Below are 18,312 nucleotides of genomic sequence, written 5' to 3' on the forward strand. Positions count from 1 at the left end.
GAGCAACGCCTAATATCTTCAATAAGCAAACCATTACACGACAGCACTTCAAAATCATTCACAAACCTGAATATTAATACCTGCGAGTCCCCTTCAAGAACAGCTCGTTCAATCCCAATTTCTGCTACAAACTGGAGAGCTTTGGAAGCAGCTAAGGCTTCTATATCTTCTAGAGAATGAACCTGGGGAAGTTGCTACGATAGAGAAGTGAGCACCAAACCATTCCTGTCACGAACAAACACACCTATAATGGAGCTATTCAACTCTGAGAAGGTAGCTCCATAAAAAACAATCTTGGCAAAATCATTTGGGGAAGTCTTCCAATAGGCACGAGGCTGAGGGGGACGAGGTGGTGGTTGTGGGTGGGTAGACATCATCCAGGCATGCTTGACTTGTTTGTGCTAGCTGATGTAGATTGCAACTTGGCTGAGAAACTTAGACTTGGTTCCTTTGGTTCTAGATGGACCAAACAATAAATACAAAGAGATCCGGGTATTAATGCTCCTTCAGAACCCATGACAGCCAGTCTTTGAAGTCCATAAATTGACTTGTCCTAAGAAAAGCCAATAACTGCATATCAGACCAAACAATATCAAGCTCTAGACATAGCCAAAGAGCGTGGAGAGTTTATTCCTGTGTGTCGCGACATCTTTCACAGGTAGGGTCAGAGATAACTATTCAACGAACCAAATTTGCTTTTGTAAGTGACGGGTTTTGGCATGCTCTCCAAATAAAATTCTTCACCTTGTTGGGTATACGTAATGACCAAATCCCCTTTCATAGTTATTTGACTTGAATCTCAAAATCATCACCTTCCCCCAAATCTACCTCTTCCTTCTGAAAATGATAACCAGGCTTGCAGGTATATTTCCCATCCTTTGAGAAGGGCCAAAATAAAATATCGTCAGACTTAAATAGTGCAAGAGGGATTGTCTTAATTATTTCAGCCTCTTGTGGTGCAAAAATACCATCAATCATCGCTTAATTCCATTGCTATGGCTTTGTCTCTATCAAGGTATCGACTGTGGTTTCCTCCATAGAAGGAATTATAGGTGATGACACTAGGGGTGGGTGCTTCCTTGTTAGCCAGTGGTTCTGCCAGATTTTCACAGACTTCTCATTCCCAGTCTGCAACCTAGAACCTCTCAATATCACATCCTGACCCTTAAGAATGATTTTCCAAGCATAGGAGCCCGACCTTGAGTCCTTTGCTTCCAAAATTGAGCAGTTTGGAAAAGAACATGCATCGAACACCTTATAAAAGAGGGAATTTGTATTTTTGAGCAGTCACCAAGCTTGCTTGGCCAGCAAAGATTCATTGAAAAGTGCTAGATCTCGAAACCCCATTCCTCCTACTATTTTGGATTTAGTCATCTCATCTCATTTAATCCAATGAATTTTCCTCCGATCTCCACATTGGACCCAAATTATTTTTTTTAATCATGGATTCAATATCATTGCATAATCCAAGTGGTAGCTTAAAACATCACGTAGTAAAAGTTGGTATTGCCTAAATGACAGCTTATAAAAGAACTTCATGGCCTGCCTGAGACAAAACCTTCCCTTCCCAACACTGTAACCTTCGCCAAAATTTTTATTTTATGTAGTTGAAACTCTCCTTTTTTCCCCTTCTAATCAAGGATGAAGCGCAAGATACTTCTTATATTCTGTAATTTCCTTAATTCCCATAGCAATTTTAATGGCTTGTTTAGTGGCCTTTGACATAGATTTATTGAAACATGGCAGTCTTATTTTTATTCACCTTTTGACTTGAGGCTTGCTTATAAACTTCCAAAATATTGAGCACCTTTGCACATTCTTCAGAAGTAGCCCTACAAAACAAAGGACTATCATCTGCAAATAATAGATGGGTTAGTGCAGGACCTCATTTGCAAAGAGAGAAGTCTTCGATATCGCCCCTACGTTTTGCATTAATGCAAGCCTTTAGTACAAAGTAAAAAAAAGAAAAGGAGATAATGGGTCTCCTTGCCTGATCCCCCTTGTAGGATTAATTAGTCCCTTAAGCTCACCAATAATCAGAATAGAATAGGAACTACCTTCACACAAATCATTATCAGGCCAATCCACCGTTCACTAAAACCCATCTTCCTCATAAGGTACTCTAGAAAATACTATTCCACTCGATCATAAGCTTTGTTCATATTGAGTTTGAGGGCCACCCATAGTCGCAAGAATCATAATTCTTTAGGCAAAACAAGGTTTCAAAAACTATCAAAATATTATTAGAGATAAGGCAATCTTTTGCAAAAGCAGATTGATGTTCAATAATAATTTTTGGCAACACTTTTTTCAATCTGTTAGCTGGGACTTTAGAGAAGATCTTGTAGAACCCATTGCACAAACTAATTAGGTGATACTCAGTAACATGCTCAGGATTTTTGATTTTTGGGATAAGAGCAACAAAGGTATGATTAACAGGATAGGGAAGTTTACTTGAATTTAGCCAAAATAAAATAGATTTAATCACACGATGATCCACCATTTGGCAAAAATGTTGATAAAATTGCAAAGGCATCCCATCTAGACCAGGTGCTTTGAGCGGAGCCATCTGTTTTAAAGTTGTTGTTACCTCATGTTCTAGGAATTCTCCTTTTAGCATTTGCTCCATCTCCTTTGTTATGACCCGTGGGATATGGTCCAAAGTTAAACTTTGATCTGTTGGATTAGAGGTAGCAAACAAATCTTGGTAATAATGAAGAAAGACTGCCGCTATATCCTCTTATTGGGTCTGCCAAGATTCGATTGAGTTCCTTATACTTTCAATGAAATTTTTTCTACACAGTTGAGTTGCTTTTGTATGAAACAATTTGGTGTTGCTGTCACTGTGAGCCAACCATAGTACATGGGAGCACCGACTCCACATCCGTGCTTCTCAATCAAGAAGAATATTAATTTCATACCTGTGCTCCCTTACCCATGAGTTGTTTCCACTGTACATTGCTTTCAACTTGGCTTGAATCAATAATTTCTTCTTCCTTCCTAATTCCAATCTGACATTCCCAAAGATACTTTGATTTCCACCATATTAAGTCTTTTCCACATCTCTCAACTTTCTTCAAATCATAGCATCCCCCTCTGCAAAATTCAAACTACACCATGAAGCTTCCACTATTTCACCACATCTTCCATCTGATAGCCACATCTCTTCAAATCTGAAATTCTTTTCTATGGGGGAGGTTCCAAACCCGAAAGGATGATGAATAGAGGAGAATGATATGAGGAATCATAGTGAAGATGGTGAACATGTGATCCTAGAAATTTTTGGAACCAAGCATTGGTTGCCAAACCTCTATCAAGTCTATCCCATATTGAACGTCCATCTCCAAAATGTCTACTCCAAGTGAATTGGTTACCAACAAAACCAAGATGCATAAAATCATATTCATCTAAGACATCCCTCAAAAGTTGCATTTGATGATGGTTACATGTTGCACCTCCAAGTTTTTCTTCCTACCTTACCAATTCATTGAAGTCCCTTGCACAAAGCCATGGTGCATGCAGATGGTAAATTGTCCCAAGCTTCATTCCTCCTTGCTGTTTCTAGTTCTCCGTAAAACCTAGTAAATCACCATTCATTCTCTGTATTCTTATGAATACATGTATCAATAAAATACTTGGAAGAATCTTTAACTATTAAATTGATCGAGGATTTCCAGAAAAGAGCTAGACCACCCCAATGACCTTCCTTAGGAACTATCCATTTTTTATCAAAATCAATATCATGCATTATTCGATCTAGCCTTGCTTCATCTGTAAGTGTTTAAGCTATAAACACTACAGAAGGATCTTTTGCCTGGATAATCTCTCCAAGCTCCCTCCCTGTACGTGGGTTCCCCAATCCATGACAGTTCCACACTAAGCAATTCATTGTGTTTGGCGGGGTCGGGAACCAGCCTCCACCAATTCATGTCGAGCCAAATCACTCTTCAAAACCTGCTGTCTTTTGCTTGGTAACTCAAAGTGAATTTCCGTTTGTTGGAGTTGTTTTTTGCCACCCTTAACTGGATTGATAGTGATATGTTCAATCCCAAAATTTTCCTATCTTGCTTCCCATGTCCACTTTGGTGCTTCCTTAACTTTGACAATCTGAGCAATTTCCTCATGACTACCACGTGAGACATCTAATGAAATTGGTATAGCACTGCAAGAAAAGCAATTTCCTTAAATCCACCGCTGTTCCATGGGTAATGAGATCATAGTTCATGGCTCAGTGCTGCAAGAAAAGAACATGACAATTTGCAAGATAGAGATAGTTTGCAAGATAATGATAGTTTGCAAGATGACGATTTGCAAGGTAAAAGATAGATGTAGTTTGCAAGAACATGGAATGCGGTTTATAGATCTAAATGACATGAGGATGAATACAATTTGCAAGAGTAGGAAGTATATACTTGTAAAACTACATAAGAAAATGAATAGGGTCTAACCTCAAGGAGCTTCCAAGGCCCCACTAGCTAATGTAGAGTCCCCCAACTGAGTATGTCCAAGGATGAGTACAAGTAGGCAAGACAAGCTTGGCCTCTTTTCACCTCTCAAGCTTGCCCAAAGTCACGGAAGAGAGACAACCACCTTAATGATACCTTTTGCCTTTCATTGGTGAAGAGATATGCTCCTAGTATGTTTAGCAAGAATGCCCTAGCCAACTGGGCATAATCAACGAGTGTCACCTAAGAATAAGGTCAGTAGTCCACCTCCATATCGAAATAGCAGATGCTTTCGCTTGAATACCTACACCCTACTAGGTCTATGCTTTGCTGAGCACCTAACTCACCCTCTAGATCAATGATGGGCCCATTACACCTAAGACTGGTCATTTGGTGGAAGTCGTGGGAAGTCATTGTCATCTCCTAATTGGTGATGTGAAAGGTATGGGTAGTGTCCCACCACCTTTCGACCAATGTCTACACCAGGATGCCATTGGCCGTACTCTCAGGAATCGAGCGAATGATAGGCTCAAAACTAGCGCCACACACCAAGGTCTTCATGTCGTCCGTCAAGGCCCTGTACCGTGAAGAGATGCGACTAGTGCTACCTCTACCTGTGAAAGGGGGCAAGACCTGTAAAAAGATGAAAAGAGAGCATGAAAATCACAATTGGATAAGAAAATGAGTGAAAAATGAGTCAAGATAATCAAAAAAATGAGTTTCTGAGTACCCAACATGCGCACGCAAGTCCCATATATATGTATGTAAGGTCCCTACATGTGTGCACATGCTAGGGCATGCATCCATATAAACTGATGAACACGGATTTGTATGCATAAAGAGAGTATGTGCATACATGAACACTGGTTGTGCATGCATTCATGACACATGCGCATACATAAACACAGACAGAGAGTGTTCTTCGATAGTTTCGGTCTACCATTGATCAAAACTCATCTTAAGCATGTTCCTACCCCTCCTAGGACCCTAGGTTTTCATGTAGACCCATCCCAACACAAAACCCAAGCATTTACAAGTCCAAAAACAGAATAAAATGGAAGATCAGAGCAAAACTTGAAAATGAGAAAATTTTGGAAAACTTACCAATCCAACCCGTGCATTATCTGAAAGATGGTTTTGGGGCCTGTAGATCAGCGAAGGAGTCTTCGTTAGCTTGATGGCTCCATTCCAATGCATGATGTTGAAGACTTCGTCGGAAATCATGTAGGAGGTTTTCTTGGTTTTGGAATTGGATTAGGGAGGATGAAAGAGTTTGGGAGAAGATGAGAGAGTTTAGAAGAGAAAGAAAGGGTCAGATAGTCAGAGGTGAAGAAATGAGAGAGGGCAGAGTTTTTTTGTAGAGAGAAAGAGGGAGTTGAGGAGTTAGAGAGAAAGTGAAGAGATGAGGAAGATGAAGAGAAATAAGAAGGTAAAAAAAACAGTTGGTAATCGTTGGAAAAAAATGAAAAGGCGGGAAGGCATCTGATAACTACACTACAAGTAGTTTAGGCCTCCCTCTAAACTATGTGTAGTTTAGCAAAAAAAAAAAAAAAAAAATTCCTTCCCAGTGGACCTCGGAAGGTGGAAAGTGCAAAGAAAAATTCAAAAATACACCGAAAGGACAGAATTACCCTTTATAGGTTGAAAAACATAAGGATTCTCAAAGCATCCCCAATGGATCAAAAAGATCAAAAGCATGCCCTAGCGGATTGGAAATCATTAAGGAAACTCCCCCGTGAGTTAAGATTATCAATCAACTCCCTAAAGAATCATAAAATAGACAAGTCTTCCCCAAAATAAAATCATCAAGGGTTCCCTCGTGGGTCCAAAATACCAAGACAACTCCTTCAAGGCTTGTAGAAAAAGAGTTCTCCCCAAGAAGTCGGGAATTACCAAAGAAAGTCCCCTATGAGTAGAACTAACACAAGCTCCCTAAGAATCATAAAGGGAAGAAGTTTTCCCCCAGTGGGCTTCACACCATCAACAGACTTCCTCATAGGTTGAAAATCACTAAGAGAGCTCTCTTGTAAGTCACCAACACATACTCCTCAGCGAGTCATTTTCCCTGATGGATCATACATTACCAAAGACTTCCTTGCAAGTCAGAACTACCAAGATTGCTACCATATTTGTGCACATATCCCACAGGAATTGAGTATGCAGGCACAAACCCTAGAGAAGTCAAGAAAAGAAGAATACAAAGCTTAAGTACATATCCTTTTGGAATCGAACATGTACATCATAATTAAGGTAAGAGTCACTAAAAATAGAAGAGATTTAGATAGAGATAAAAGTCACATAGAGGCAAGAGCCTCTCCAAATTCGAAGATATTGAGATAGAGACAAATACTACCTAGAGGTGAAATCTACCTAGAGAAGTTTGAGGTAAAAGCCCCAAATGGACACTACAAAGACGTATCCTTTTAGCTCATAAGAGTACCTTGTTTGCTTGGTTGATGGTTGAGGCCGTTGGCCATGTTTTTTTTTCTCTTTTTAGTGACTCTAAGATAGTGAGTCACTCGCCTTTTACTAGCAATTGGCAAAACAGGTTCTTGGATAGTGAACCTATTATTGCTCGTTTCTTGATTAACAAAGGTGGGAACTTGGACATACGAATCGCACGCAACTTTGCAGAGTTGCACCTTGCCCCATGTATGTGTGTTGTTTATCGTGTGCATGGGTTGGGCCTGAGCCGTATGTCGAAACAAAAAATTTTGTCTTTTATTCTTTTGATTTTGTTAATGGGGCTCACAAATAAAAAAAGTGGCATTTATAGATACCGCATTTTGTATCCCTTACAACTCGGGCTCCCATTCCCCATTGATGTTAATTCTAAAGCCTAAGGTTGGTTTAGGGACCAATCAGATGAAAATTGACCTGAGAAAAGTATTTGTGTAAAATATAACTTATTTTTTGGCAGAATAAAACTATTTTTGGAAAATAAGGACCACGAAGACCCTAGGGCATACGTATGCATATATGCGTATATGCACACATGCTCAAGCTATGCGTGTGCATGCTTTATGCATGCATACGCATATACGTGCATACGCATGCATGATAGGGTTCCAAAAACTATGAAAGGAAAGGTTTTCTGCATTAAAACTTAGTTTGAAACAAATCTCACATCGTCTGGGAGCCACCCTAAACCCCTATTTTTCGACTATACAAAGCCATAAAAGGTAGAATTTCAAGGAGGGGGGAATTTTGGTGGTAAAACACATAAGACTCACTAGAAAATTTTGAATCAAAGAGAGACTTTTTCACAAAACATCCTGAAGTCAAATTTTGTTTGATTGAGACATTTTCTGCTCTTTATCTTTGAGTTCTAAGTTTACTAACTCATCTTTGATTTGGTTGTAAATAGATTGACTGAGGGGAATGGTCAAAATAAAGTTCTAGAGAGTTCTAGTGTTAAGGTAAAGTTTCTAACTTTGGCTTTTCGCTTTCCTTTAATTTTCTTTATTCATATATGTTTTTATTTGAGTTTATGTGTTCTAATATGTTTTTCTAACTTTATGTTTTCTTTGTGTTTATCTCTGAGCATGTTAGGCTATTAGTTTCTTTGTTTTAGTGTTTTTGTTCTTTAGTTTATGGGTTAGTGTTCTTAAGGCGTGTATGCGTGCACAAGCTCATAGTATGCGTACGCATACAAATGGGTTGCATACGCATGCCCTATGAATGCACACGCATACTCTTGTCCATAAATCCTAATTCATTTTCTGTTTGTTTTTTCCTTTGTTTTATCCACATCTTAGCCTCTGTTCAACCTATTTTATCTACCCTTGAATCTCTATTTCTCTATTTTGTTTGGTTTTGTTTGTTTTATCTCTTTTATGTTTATTAAGGTTTTGATTTGCATGGATACTATGAACATGCATATGAACATGAACATGCATTGATGTATAGATGCTGTGATGCAATGAGGTAAGTCATGCACTCATATGAACATGCATTTGTTGGAGTATGAGCTTGATATGTCTAATCTAAACATGAACATTTTGGTTGAATGTGATGTCTATGATGTTTAGATGCTTTAACATGTTTTGTTGATTTTGCCATGTGATGTTTTTGCCCCTAGAGATGTTTGTTTAAATGTTATGATAGATGAATGTTTAGGTCGGGGTTGATTTATGTGATGTTGCATGTTTTAGATGCATGCTAGAGTGTGTGTGTGTGTGTGTGTGTGTGTGTGAGAGAGAGAGAGAGAGAGAGAGAGAGAGAGAGTTAGAATAACATATTAAACCTGCCTTTAATGAGATTAAGACTTGGAACACAATAAGTTGAAGCCGACCCACGAGTCAAGTGGGATTGGATTCCTAATACCTTCCCATCTCCATATCTAAACAGCAGACACGTGCTCTAGTAAAAGATCAGTCCTTCCATGAAGGGCACTATATTTATGGTTCTTAGACCTAATCTACATGGCAACTCCATTGCTTCACTATGGTTCACCCTAGGCTAAGGCGTACTGCCCTATAACCACGAGATATGATACCACGCACATCACAGGCGCTTGTGCCCACACCCCCTTATGGCACGTTTCTTATCGCGTCACTTTCAAATTGACTCGTTTATGACTCAAACCCGCTAAGACCCGATCCTAACTTGCAAAAACTTGTGTCATGTTTGTGTCACGTTCATAGGTTGGGTCAAACATTGACACCCCTAGTTTTGGCATGTGTGTACTATGTTTTGTGAAAAAGGCGCCATGTGGTATCATTACATCCATCATTCAATTGTGAGAATCCAATTATGGTTCAAATGATGTTTTTAAAATTTAATTTTAAGGAAATAAAATTATTTATTGTAAAATAGAAATAAATAATAAATACTAAATAAAGCATAAAAATCTTAGTTTAGGCAAAAGGCTCAATGGATTATATATAAAATAAAATAAATCTCGTGTGAGAGTATGAAGGGCTACTGTGTGACACGTTCATAAAAAAAGTATTTCATTTATATCTTTCTACCTCATCATCTTTTAAGATATATATATATATATATATATATATATTACCAAGTGGTTCCAATAAATTTTATTAAAATTTAAATTGTAAGGAAATAAAATTATTTATTGTGGTGTAGAAAAAAAAAATAGAATTTAAATAAATCATTAAAATCTTTACTTAAGTAGAAGGTTAAATGGATATACATTCATTTAAAGATTTGCTTAGGTGGAAGGCTAAAGAGTGACACATGATGGTAATTAGAAAATGATGAGGTGACCACCGCACACCCTTGGTACGATGGTCACTCCACAAGTATAAGTGTTTGTGGGGTGTGGGGTGTGGGGGGCAAGGGCCGGGGTTCAAGTCTCCAGAAGGGAGCTTCACACACATATATACTTAGATTAGGTTATAGTAAAAATTCTATCTTGTATCCAAAAAAAAGAAAAAAGAAAATGATGAGGTGGAAGGCTAAAGGAAATAGTTCTCTTATTTATTGTGAAATAGAAATAAATAATCAAATTTAATGAATCATTAAATGAAAGAGTAATACATGGTATAAGGTTAAATGTCTATACATTCATTTAAAGATTTACTTAGGTGAAAAGATTAGGGTACGTTTGGTACACTGAATGAGAATTACAACAGGAATTGTAATATTTATTACTAGTAATAAAGTGTGTTGTAATGTAATAACTAAATCTATTCATTAGTTTGATTATGAATTATAACATTAAAATGAAACTTAACATTTATTTTAGGAAATATCTTATTCATACAATTATATCTCCTTAAAAATTTTTATTTTTAAATTTAAGAGAGATATGTGTAACTTTTTATGATTTTTTATTTTTATAATTGTTAGATTTATATGGAAAGTTTGTTTATTTGGAAATATATTAAGTTTTGAAATTATTGAACTTACTAAGGAATAGCTAATACAACCTTTTAAAGAGAAATAGTTATTCCTCATTTTGAAGAATAGCTATTCATAAGGAATGACTATTCATTGTAATAAAAACATAACCAAACTAAAGAATAACTAAACAATAGTAATAACTATTACATTACAGCGTCTATTACAGTCTACCAAACATGCCCTAAGAATAATACATTGTAGTAATTAGAAGATTATGAGGTAGAAGACTAAATGAAAGAGTAATATACAAAAGCGCCACTTGGAAACAACTCATGCTCCCATTCTATATTAGTAATGTTTTGCCTTTACTCATTATACTACTTTTCAATCTCTTTTCATTATTTTTTCCTTCCAGTACTTCAAAACCCTTTGTATCATCTCTCTCTCTTCATTATTTTTTTCTTCCAGTGTTTCAAAACCCTTTGTATCAGCTCTCTCTCTCTCTCTCTCTCTCATGCATTTTATTATTACATGGTTTTCATTCTCTGGTTCCTATATTGAATTCAGGGTTTGCAATAATATGCTTTTGCTGCTGTTCTTTTTTACTCTCCCCTTTGCAGGTATGCTCTCTCTGTGTGTGTTTTCACATGAGATTCTTTCTTCCAAATAACATGAGTTTCTTCTACTATATTTATGTAGTATGAAGAGTTTAAATTCTAAACTTAAACCTGCAATTATCTGTTGTTTTTTTGTGAAAGACATTTGATACTGTAACTTGGCTCAATTTTTGAATTAAAATAATAATTTGCTTCTTTACAGAGAGTTTTGACAATAAAAGACTTTATTAGTTAAATTAAAGTAATAATAATAATACTAATATAAATATAAAACCAAAACTCAAGACCTTTTTCTTCAAGTGTTATGTTTGTGCATGTATATATGAATATTATATCGTGAGGGCTTGGTTAATTTATAAGTTTTTCATTGGTAGTTTTTGTTCTTTGTTGTTGTTTTCTTGTTTGCCAAAAACCTTGTTAGCGATCGCCAACCTGTTGTTGGATTATTATACTTTTTTTTTTTTGGCAAAAGGCTTCTTTTCTTTGTGGTTTTTCATTATGACATGTCTAATTTAATTCTCTTAAACCTTAATCAGATACAAGATATTAGTTTTATTTTCTCAAACCTTAAACTATAGCCGCAATTATGTTGCATTCGTAGTAGTTCTACTACCGCAATTAATAAAGGCATCAATAGGTTGGAAACCCATCTAGTTAGGTCTAAATATATTACAATAGCATAGAAATATCTTGTAGAATGGGCAACCCAAGAAGCTCTTAAATTGCAAGGCATCCAAGAAGCTCGAAAGGTGAAAAAAATTTTAATAGAAATCCTCATAAGCCTTATAGCCGTAATCTACAATATTCTACGATATTTTATTTTTGAGATAATATTTTTATTAACTTTAGAATAAAAAGTCAAAATAAAAGCCCATTATTTACCCTTAGTATTAGTTTACGTAAGTTTATCAATTTTACAACTTTTGTGGGATTTTCCCCATTTTAGCATAACTTCTTGCTTAACAAGAATTAGGGTTTTTTCTTTAATGACTTCTCTTATAAGGTAAGGTAAGGATTTTCCCTATTAACATAATTTTTTGTCAAACTTTTTTTACAACTCAGTTTGTAGAAATTCCTATTTTAGTTGGCATAATAACAGCATCTTCTCTCTATGCCCTTTAACTACGAATGATAATATAAATAAAAGGGGAATTAGTGTGTAAAAGGGAATTGTTGAAAAAATATATATACTTAAAAGTAGGCCTGTAATCGACCGATTGCATTCGATTTCGGTTTAGTTCGGTCGGGTTTTAGTGTTTGGGATGTGAGAAACAAAAGCAAGAAAAAAAGAAGAAGAAGATGGGTGGGAGAAGAAGAAGATGGGTGGTTTGGGATGGGAGAAACAAGATCAAGAAGAAAAAGAGAAGACGAAATCTTAGCAAGAAGACAAACCATAATAGCAGCACTTGAAGGAGAGAGAGAGCTTTTAATTTCAGTAAGGTTCGAACCTAGGCCAAGTATTGTCACACACGTGTCTTACCACTAAACTAGTGGTACTCATCTTGAAATATTTTGTACATAGTAATATTTAAGACATATCGGTCTGTTTTGGTTCGGTTCGGACTTTTATTTTTTGAACTTGAAACCAAAACTGAAATTTTCGGTTTGCAGAAATGAAATACAAAATCAAACCGCACCAAAACTGAACCGAAATTTTGGACATGGTTCAGCTGGTTTTTTCGATTTCTCAGCACACCCCTACTTAAAAGATAAGAACAAAACAATGCCAAGTGCTAGGTTAATTTTCAAAAATTGATTGCAATTAAATCTTGGTAAATCAAAGCATAATAATATTCCCTTTACTTTTTAATTGTTAAATTGTTTAGCCTTTTTTTTTCCTCCACATTGTTAACCAAAAGAGATGGGATTTTTTTTTTTTTAATTTTTAATTTTTAATTTTTTTTTATGTTTTGTAGGGTTTGGAGCTAATGCTTTAACATATGATTACACTGCCAACATTGAGGTAAGCTTCTTGCAATGAATTACTATTCTATATTGTAAATTGATTAATGAATATAGGACACTAGGATATATGTATTATATGAAATCTAAAAAAAAATTTTTAAAAAAATTCTTCTTTATTCACAACCTCAGTGTTTGGCAAATCCTCATAAACCTCAATATGGTGGAGGAATTATCATAAACCCTGAGTTGAATCATGGTTTAAGAGGTTGGTCTACATTTGGGAATGCAAAAATTGAACAAAGAGTATTAGAAGACAACAAATACATCGTCGCTCATAGCAGAAATCAGCCAGAAGATAGCATATCCCAAAAGCTTTATTTGCAAAAGGACAAGCTCTACACATTCTCTGGTAAATTATCTTTTTCACATCGATTTTGAAATTCCCCAAACACTTGTTACCATCAGTACAAATTTGCATCAATTATCTTTACCAAAATTTTCTTGCTTAAACATAGGTTTAAGGCTTCTCTAGTAACATTGCTTCTCACCTTGACAGCACTGTCCTAAAATTGGGACATAATCTTTTTGCAATTTCACTAATCTGCTTAGTGTACTACAGCTTGGATACAAGTCAGTGATGGAGATTTTCCAGTTAGAGCTATTTTAAAAACAACTACCGGGTTCAAACATGTTGGTACTGTTTTTGCTAAATCAAAGTGCTGGTCCATGCTCAAGGGTGGATTCACTGTAAATGCATCAGGTCCAGCTGAGCTCTATTTTGAGGTGCTTTTCACTCTCTTTTTCTTTTTCTTTTCTTTTTTTTCCTATTATGTGTGTTCCTACTATAAATAACAATGATGATGATCCAACTTTTATAAGAATTCGAAATTGACTCCCTCCTTCCCTATATATAGGTTCCCTGTTAAGGCCATGCCTAATTAAACTAGTTTGCTAAGAGCAAAACTTTATCTAACCATTATTAGTTTATGATAATATGCGGTCTTGTTATCATAATAAAACTTGGATTATTATAAAAAAGTAATATTAGGAATACAAAATTTTTCAGAAATTTTAGGAATAAAAATATGCCAAGAAAAAAATTAAAAATTTTTTTCTCAAACACTTAATTGATTATAAAATATTTCGGAAGAATTTTAGTATCTAGAAGTAAAGAATTAAATTTTTAAAAAAATGGGAAACATCAAAGCCATCTAAATGCTAACATTAGTTTTCAGCATTGGATTGTTTAATACTGTTCAGCGCTATTCATTGGCCTAAATATAATATTTATTATGCATTGGTTTTTAAAAAAAAAGAAAAAAAAAAAGCCTGAAACGTCCAAACACAAAATGTGGACATGATCCAAACGTAGCCTAAGGCTGTCCATTTAATCCTACCTTTTCAATTTAATTCTAAAGTCCCGTGTTTATTTTTTATTAGTTTCTCCAACCATCAAACATTTGCTAATCTCTTCAGAGCAAGAATGCATCGGTGGAGATATGGGTAGATAGCATTTCATTGCAACCTTTCACCCAAGAGCAGTGGAAGTCCCATCAAGATCAAAGCATTGAGAAGGTAAATGTATAATAATGACAGTATCTAAAGGTTCCACTTTCTGAAGTCACTAATATAAAAACTTAGAAAAATGTAACAAAAATATGATTGGCAAATTATGTATCAGTAAAAACACTTCAATTTTTGCAGGCACGTAAGAGAAAGGTGAGGATCCATGCAGTTGATGAACAAGGCAACCCTTTACCTAACGCATCAATCTCAATTATACAGAAGAAAGTAAGTTTCCCATTTGGCACTGCCATAAATAAAAACATTCTCACCAATAAAGCATATCAAAATTGGTTCAGCTCAAGGTTCACAGTCACAGTATTTGAGGATGAAATGAAATGGTATACCACTGAACCCTCCCCTGGCCAAGAGGACTACACAGCCGCTGATGCGTTGCTTCAGTTTGCAAAAAAAAACTCTATTCCTGTCCGAGGTCACAATGTTTTGTGGGATGATCCCTCGAAGGTACAGGGTTGGGTTTCTTCACTTTCACGAAATGATCTTGCTGTGGCTGTGAAAAAAAGGATCAATTCAGTTATGTCAAGGTACAAAGGCCAGGTTATTGCATGGGATGTTGTGAACGAAAATTTGCACTTCTCTTTCTTCGAACATAAGCTTGGATCTACTGCCTCGGCAACATTTTACAATGGTGCTCATTGGATTGATGGAACAACTACCTTGTTTATGAATGAATATAATACCATAGAGGACAGCCGTGACAGGTCATCAACGCCGGATAAGTACATACAGAAGCTGAAACAGATTCAACGCTTTCCCAGAAACAACAATCTGAAACAAGGAATTGGGCTTGAGTCTCATTTCAGCATTGCTCCAGACCTTGCTTACATGAGATCTTCTATTGATACTCTTGCTTCCACAGGATTGCCCATATGGATTACAGAACTTGATATTGCAAGTGCCCTTGGTCAACAGGTAATTAAGATGCTCAAGAGGCAAAAGTATGGAACATTTTTTTTCAAAATATCATTTATGGTTTAATTAAAACCAAGGACATTTACTTTATTAAATCTATAAAACTTCACCACAAATTTTTTAAGCTTTACAGTTTTTCAAGTTATTATTTTAATACATACATTTTAATTGAGTTTAAATTCTAGTTAAGATTTCCTACAAAAATTTCATATATATAGAATTTTACCATATCATATATGAAAAGATAATTTTATACAAATATAATCATAATAAATATTTATTATTTACTAGCATAATTATCAAATTGTATCTTTAGAAGGAAAAAAAAACATAGATAAATTGTCATGTGTGTATATATATATTTATTTATTTATTTATTGCGATAGGAAACAATATATATCATATTTTGTTGAACTTTATGTGCAATATTGCTTGGGTTATATATTGACTAGTTGCTATAGGACTAGAAGCCCATGTCCTTTTCCAGGTGTTTTTTTTTTTTTGGGTGGTAATTCTTCCTTTATAGATGCCTTCATCCAAGGTTTGCTATGAACTATTCTTCAATTTTCTTCGACTATGTATGCAGGCACAGGCACGGTACTTAGAGCAAGTTCTAAGGGAATTACATGCCCACCCTAAGATCAATGGAATCATAATGTGGTCTGCATGGAAACCAGGGGGATGTTACCAAATGTGCTTGACCGATAATAGCTTCAATAACTTGCCAACTGGGAACGTCGTAGACAAGTTGTTGCGAGAGTGGCGTTCTAGCTTGAAAGGCACAGCAGACGGTGATGGATTCTTCGAGGCTTCATTATCTCATGGAGATTACGAACTGAAAATCAGTCACCCTAATGTTACAAGTTCCTCCTTGGCTCAGAGTCAGAGGTTTGAGGTGTCATCAGCAGATACTTTGGAGCAAACAACATTGCATCTCCAAGTTTCAGCATAAATTGATAGTTATAACAAGAGAAGGGTAATTTGGTCCCTAAACATCTTCTTTGAAACATCATGAGATTTTATTTGAGCTACAAGAATCTTAGTAGCATCAGTGATTTTCTCTTGTATCATCATTAGAGAAGAATATTCGCAATAGCACATTGGAAAATAAATTTGGCTAAAATGCAAAATACATCTTCTAAGTTTCACAACTTTTTATTTCAGTTTTCTAAGTTTGGGTTTTGTCATTTCAATCTTTTAAGTTTAATTTATTCTCAATTTAGTCATCTGTTAGCAATCTGTTAGTTCCTACTATTATCTATAGCAAAACTATGCCATTTTTGTCTTTTATTTTGTTCAAGATCAGAAACTAAACAGAGTATTCAAATCAAGCAAAGAAAATCAAAGAAAATACAAGAGACTTCAAGAACTGGAGAGAGAATTTTCTGAGTAAGAGAGAAAATTCTTATTGCTCAATTACTGTGATTTCAAGAAGTGAATGAATTACAATGCACTACTTTACATTTATACTATGGATTACTACTCTACCAGAAGATAAAAGAGCGGGAAGATCACTAACTGCCTCTAACTACTTATAACAAATTTTCCTATTTACATGCTTCCAATAACAATTAGCCATCTGTCTACTGATAACTCAGCCAACTCTCTCATATGCATATCACATGCTGCACTTAACCTTTTAATACTACAAGTAGCTTTCTCAGCAAAACACCAATGCTACTGTCATTTAGACTTATTGTCTTCTTTTGTACTTTAGTCTTCTTTACACGAGCCTTGCTGTCTTTCTTCACCACTGCTTCACTCTTACTCTTTTGATCATGCTTCTTAACAGTCCCCCTCAAGACCAGAGCTGCCTTTGAAGTGGCAACAGCTTCTATGTCTTGGAAAGGCTTTGGATAAATGATACAATTACTAAATATGTTTAACAAACCCAATCTATTTATCAAATTCATGAAAGCTGATACACCTAAAGCCTTTGTAAACACATCTGCTAACTGCATATCTGTCTTGACATGGAAAGTCTTGATCATGCCTGCTTGAATCTTTTCCCTTATCAAATGACAGTCAACTTCAATGTGCTTTGTTCGCTTGTGAAACACGGGGTTCGCAGCTATGTGTAAGGCAACCTTATTGTCACAGTATAAAAATGCAGCTTTAGAATGTTGAATTCTGAAATCTTCAAGCAAAAAGAAAAGCCAAGTGATTTCACAGCAAGTTGATGCCATGGATCTGTACTCAGCCTCAGTTGAGGATCTTGAAACAACATTCTATTTCTTAGACCTCCATGAAATCAAATTATCTCCAAGAAATACACAATATCCTGTTACTAACTTTCTTGTATCTGGGCAACCTGCCCAATCGGAATCATAGAATGCTTTCAATTGGAAATTTGACTGAGCTAAGAAGAAGATACCCTACCCTGGAGTACCTTTAATATAATGTAGAACCCTGTATGCTGCTAGTAAATGGGGCTGCCTTAGTGCACTTAAGAACTGACTTAACCTATTTACTGCAAAACATATATCAGGCCTAGTCAAAGTTAGATACATCAATCTACCAATCAGCCTTGTGTATTGGGATGGATCATCAATTAAGTCAACTTCACCCTTGGACAACTTAACATGCTGTTCCATAGGGGTCTTCACGGGCTTGCAACCAAGCATTCCTGCATCAGTCAGCACCTCTAAAACATATTTTCGTTGGTTAAGGCTTATACCTTTCTCATTTCTAGCCACTTCTAACCCCAAGAAATATTTCAGACCACCTAGATCTTTTATACCAAACTTAGTATCCAAGATTTTCTTCAGGTTTGTCACACATTGGGCATCATTACCAGTGATCAAAATATCATCTACATACACCAAAAGGGCTGTGAAACTTGAACCCTTTAAGTGCACAAAAAGAGCATAATCTGACTTGGATTGTACAAACCCCAGTTCACTAATTGCGGCTGACAATTTTGCATGCCACTGTCTACTTGCTTGCTTCAAACCATAAAGGGACTTTCTCAGTTTACACACAAGAGGTCTAGAACCTGAACCAGCAACAGATGCAGCAACAGAACCATTAATAGAACAGTC

At 35.8% G+C, this 18,312-nt stretch overlaps 1 protein-coding gene across 1 annotated transcript; it reads left to right on the forward strand.

Moving 5' to 3' along the window:
- The first annotated feature begins 6,119 nt into the window (after positions 1–6,119).
- On the forward strand, positions 6,120–16,342 carry LOC115980491 (endo-1,4-beta-xylanase 5-like). Its single transcript, XM_031102731.1, has 9 exons — positions 6,120–6,180; positions 8,294–8,372; positions 10,821–10,873; positions 12,787–12,833; positions 12,965–13,184; positions 13,395–13,558; positions 14,252–14,350; positions 14,480–15,271; positions 15,858–16,342. Exons 1-9 carry the CDS (start codon positions 6,120–6,122, stop codon positions 16,221–16,223), a joined length of 1,881 nt encoding a protein of 626 aa, XP_030958591.1. The 3' UTR covers positions 16,224–16,342.
- The last annotated feature ends 1,970 nt before the right edge of the window (positions 16,343–18,312 follow it).

This window comes from Quercus lobata, chromosome 3, assembly GCF_001633185.2.
Source record: "Quercus lobata isolate SW786 chromosome 3, ValleyOak3.0 Primary Assembly, whole genome shotgun sequence".
Lineage (NCBI taxonomy): Eukaryota > Viridiplantae > Streptophyta > Magnoliopsida > Fagales > Fagaceae > Quercus > Quercus lobata.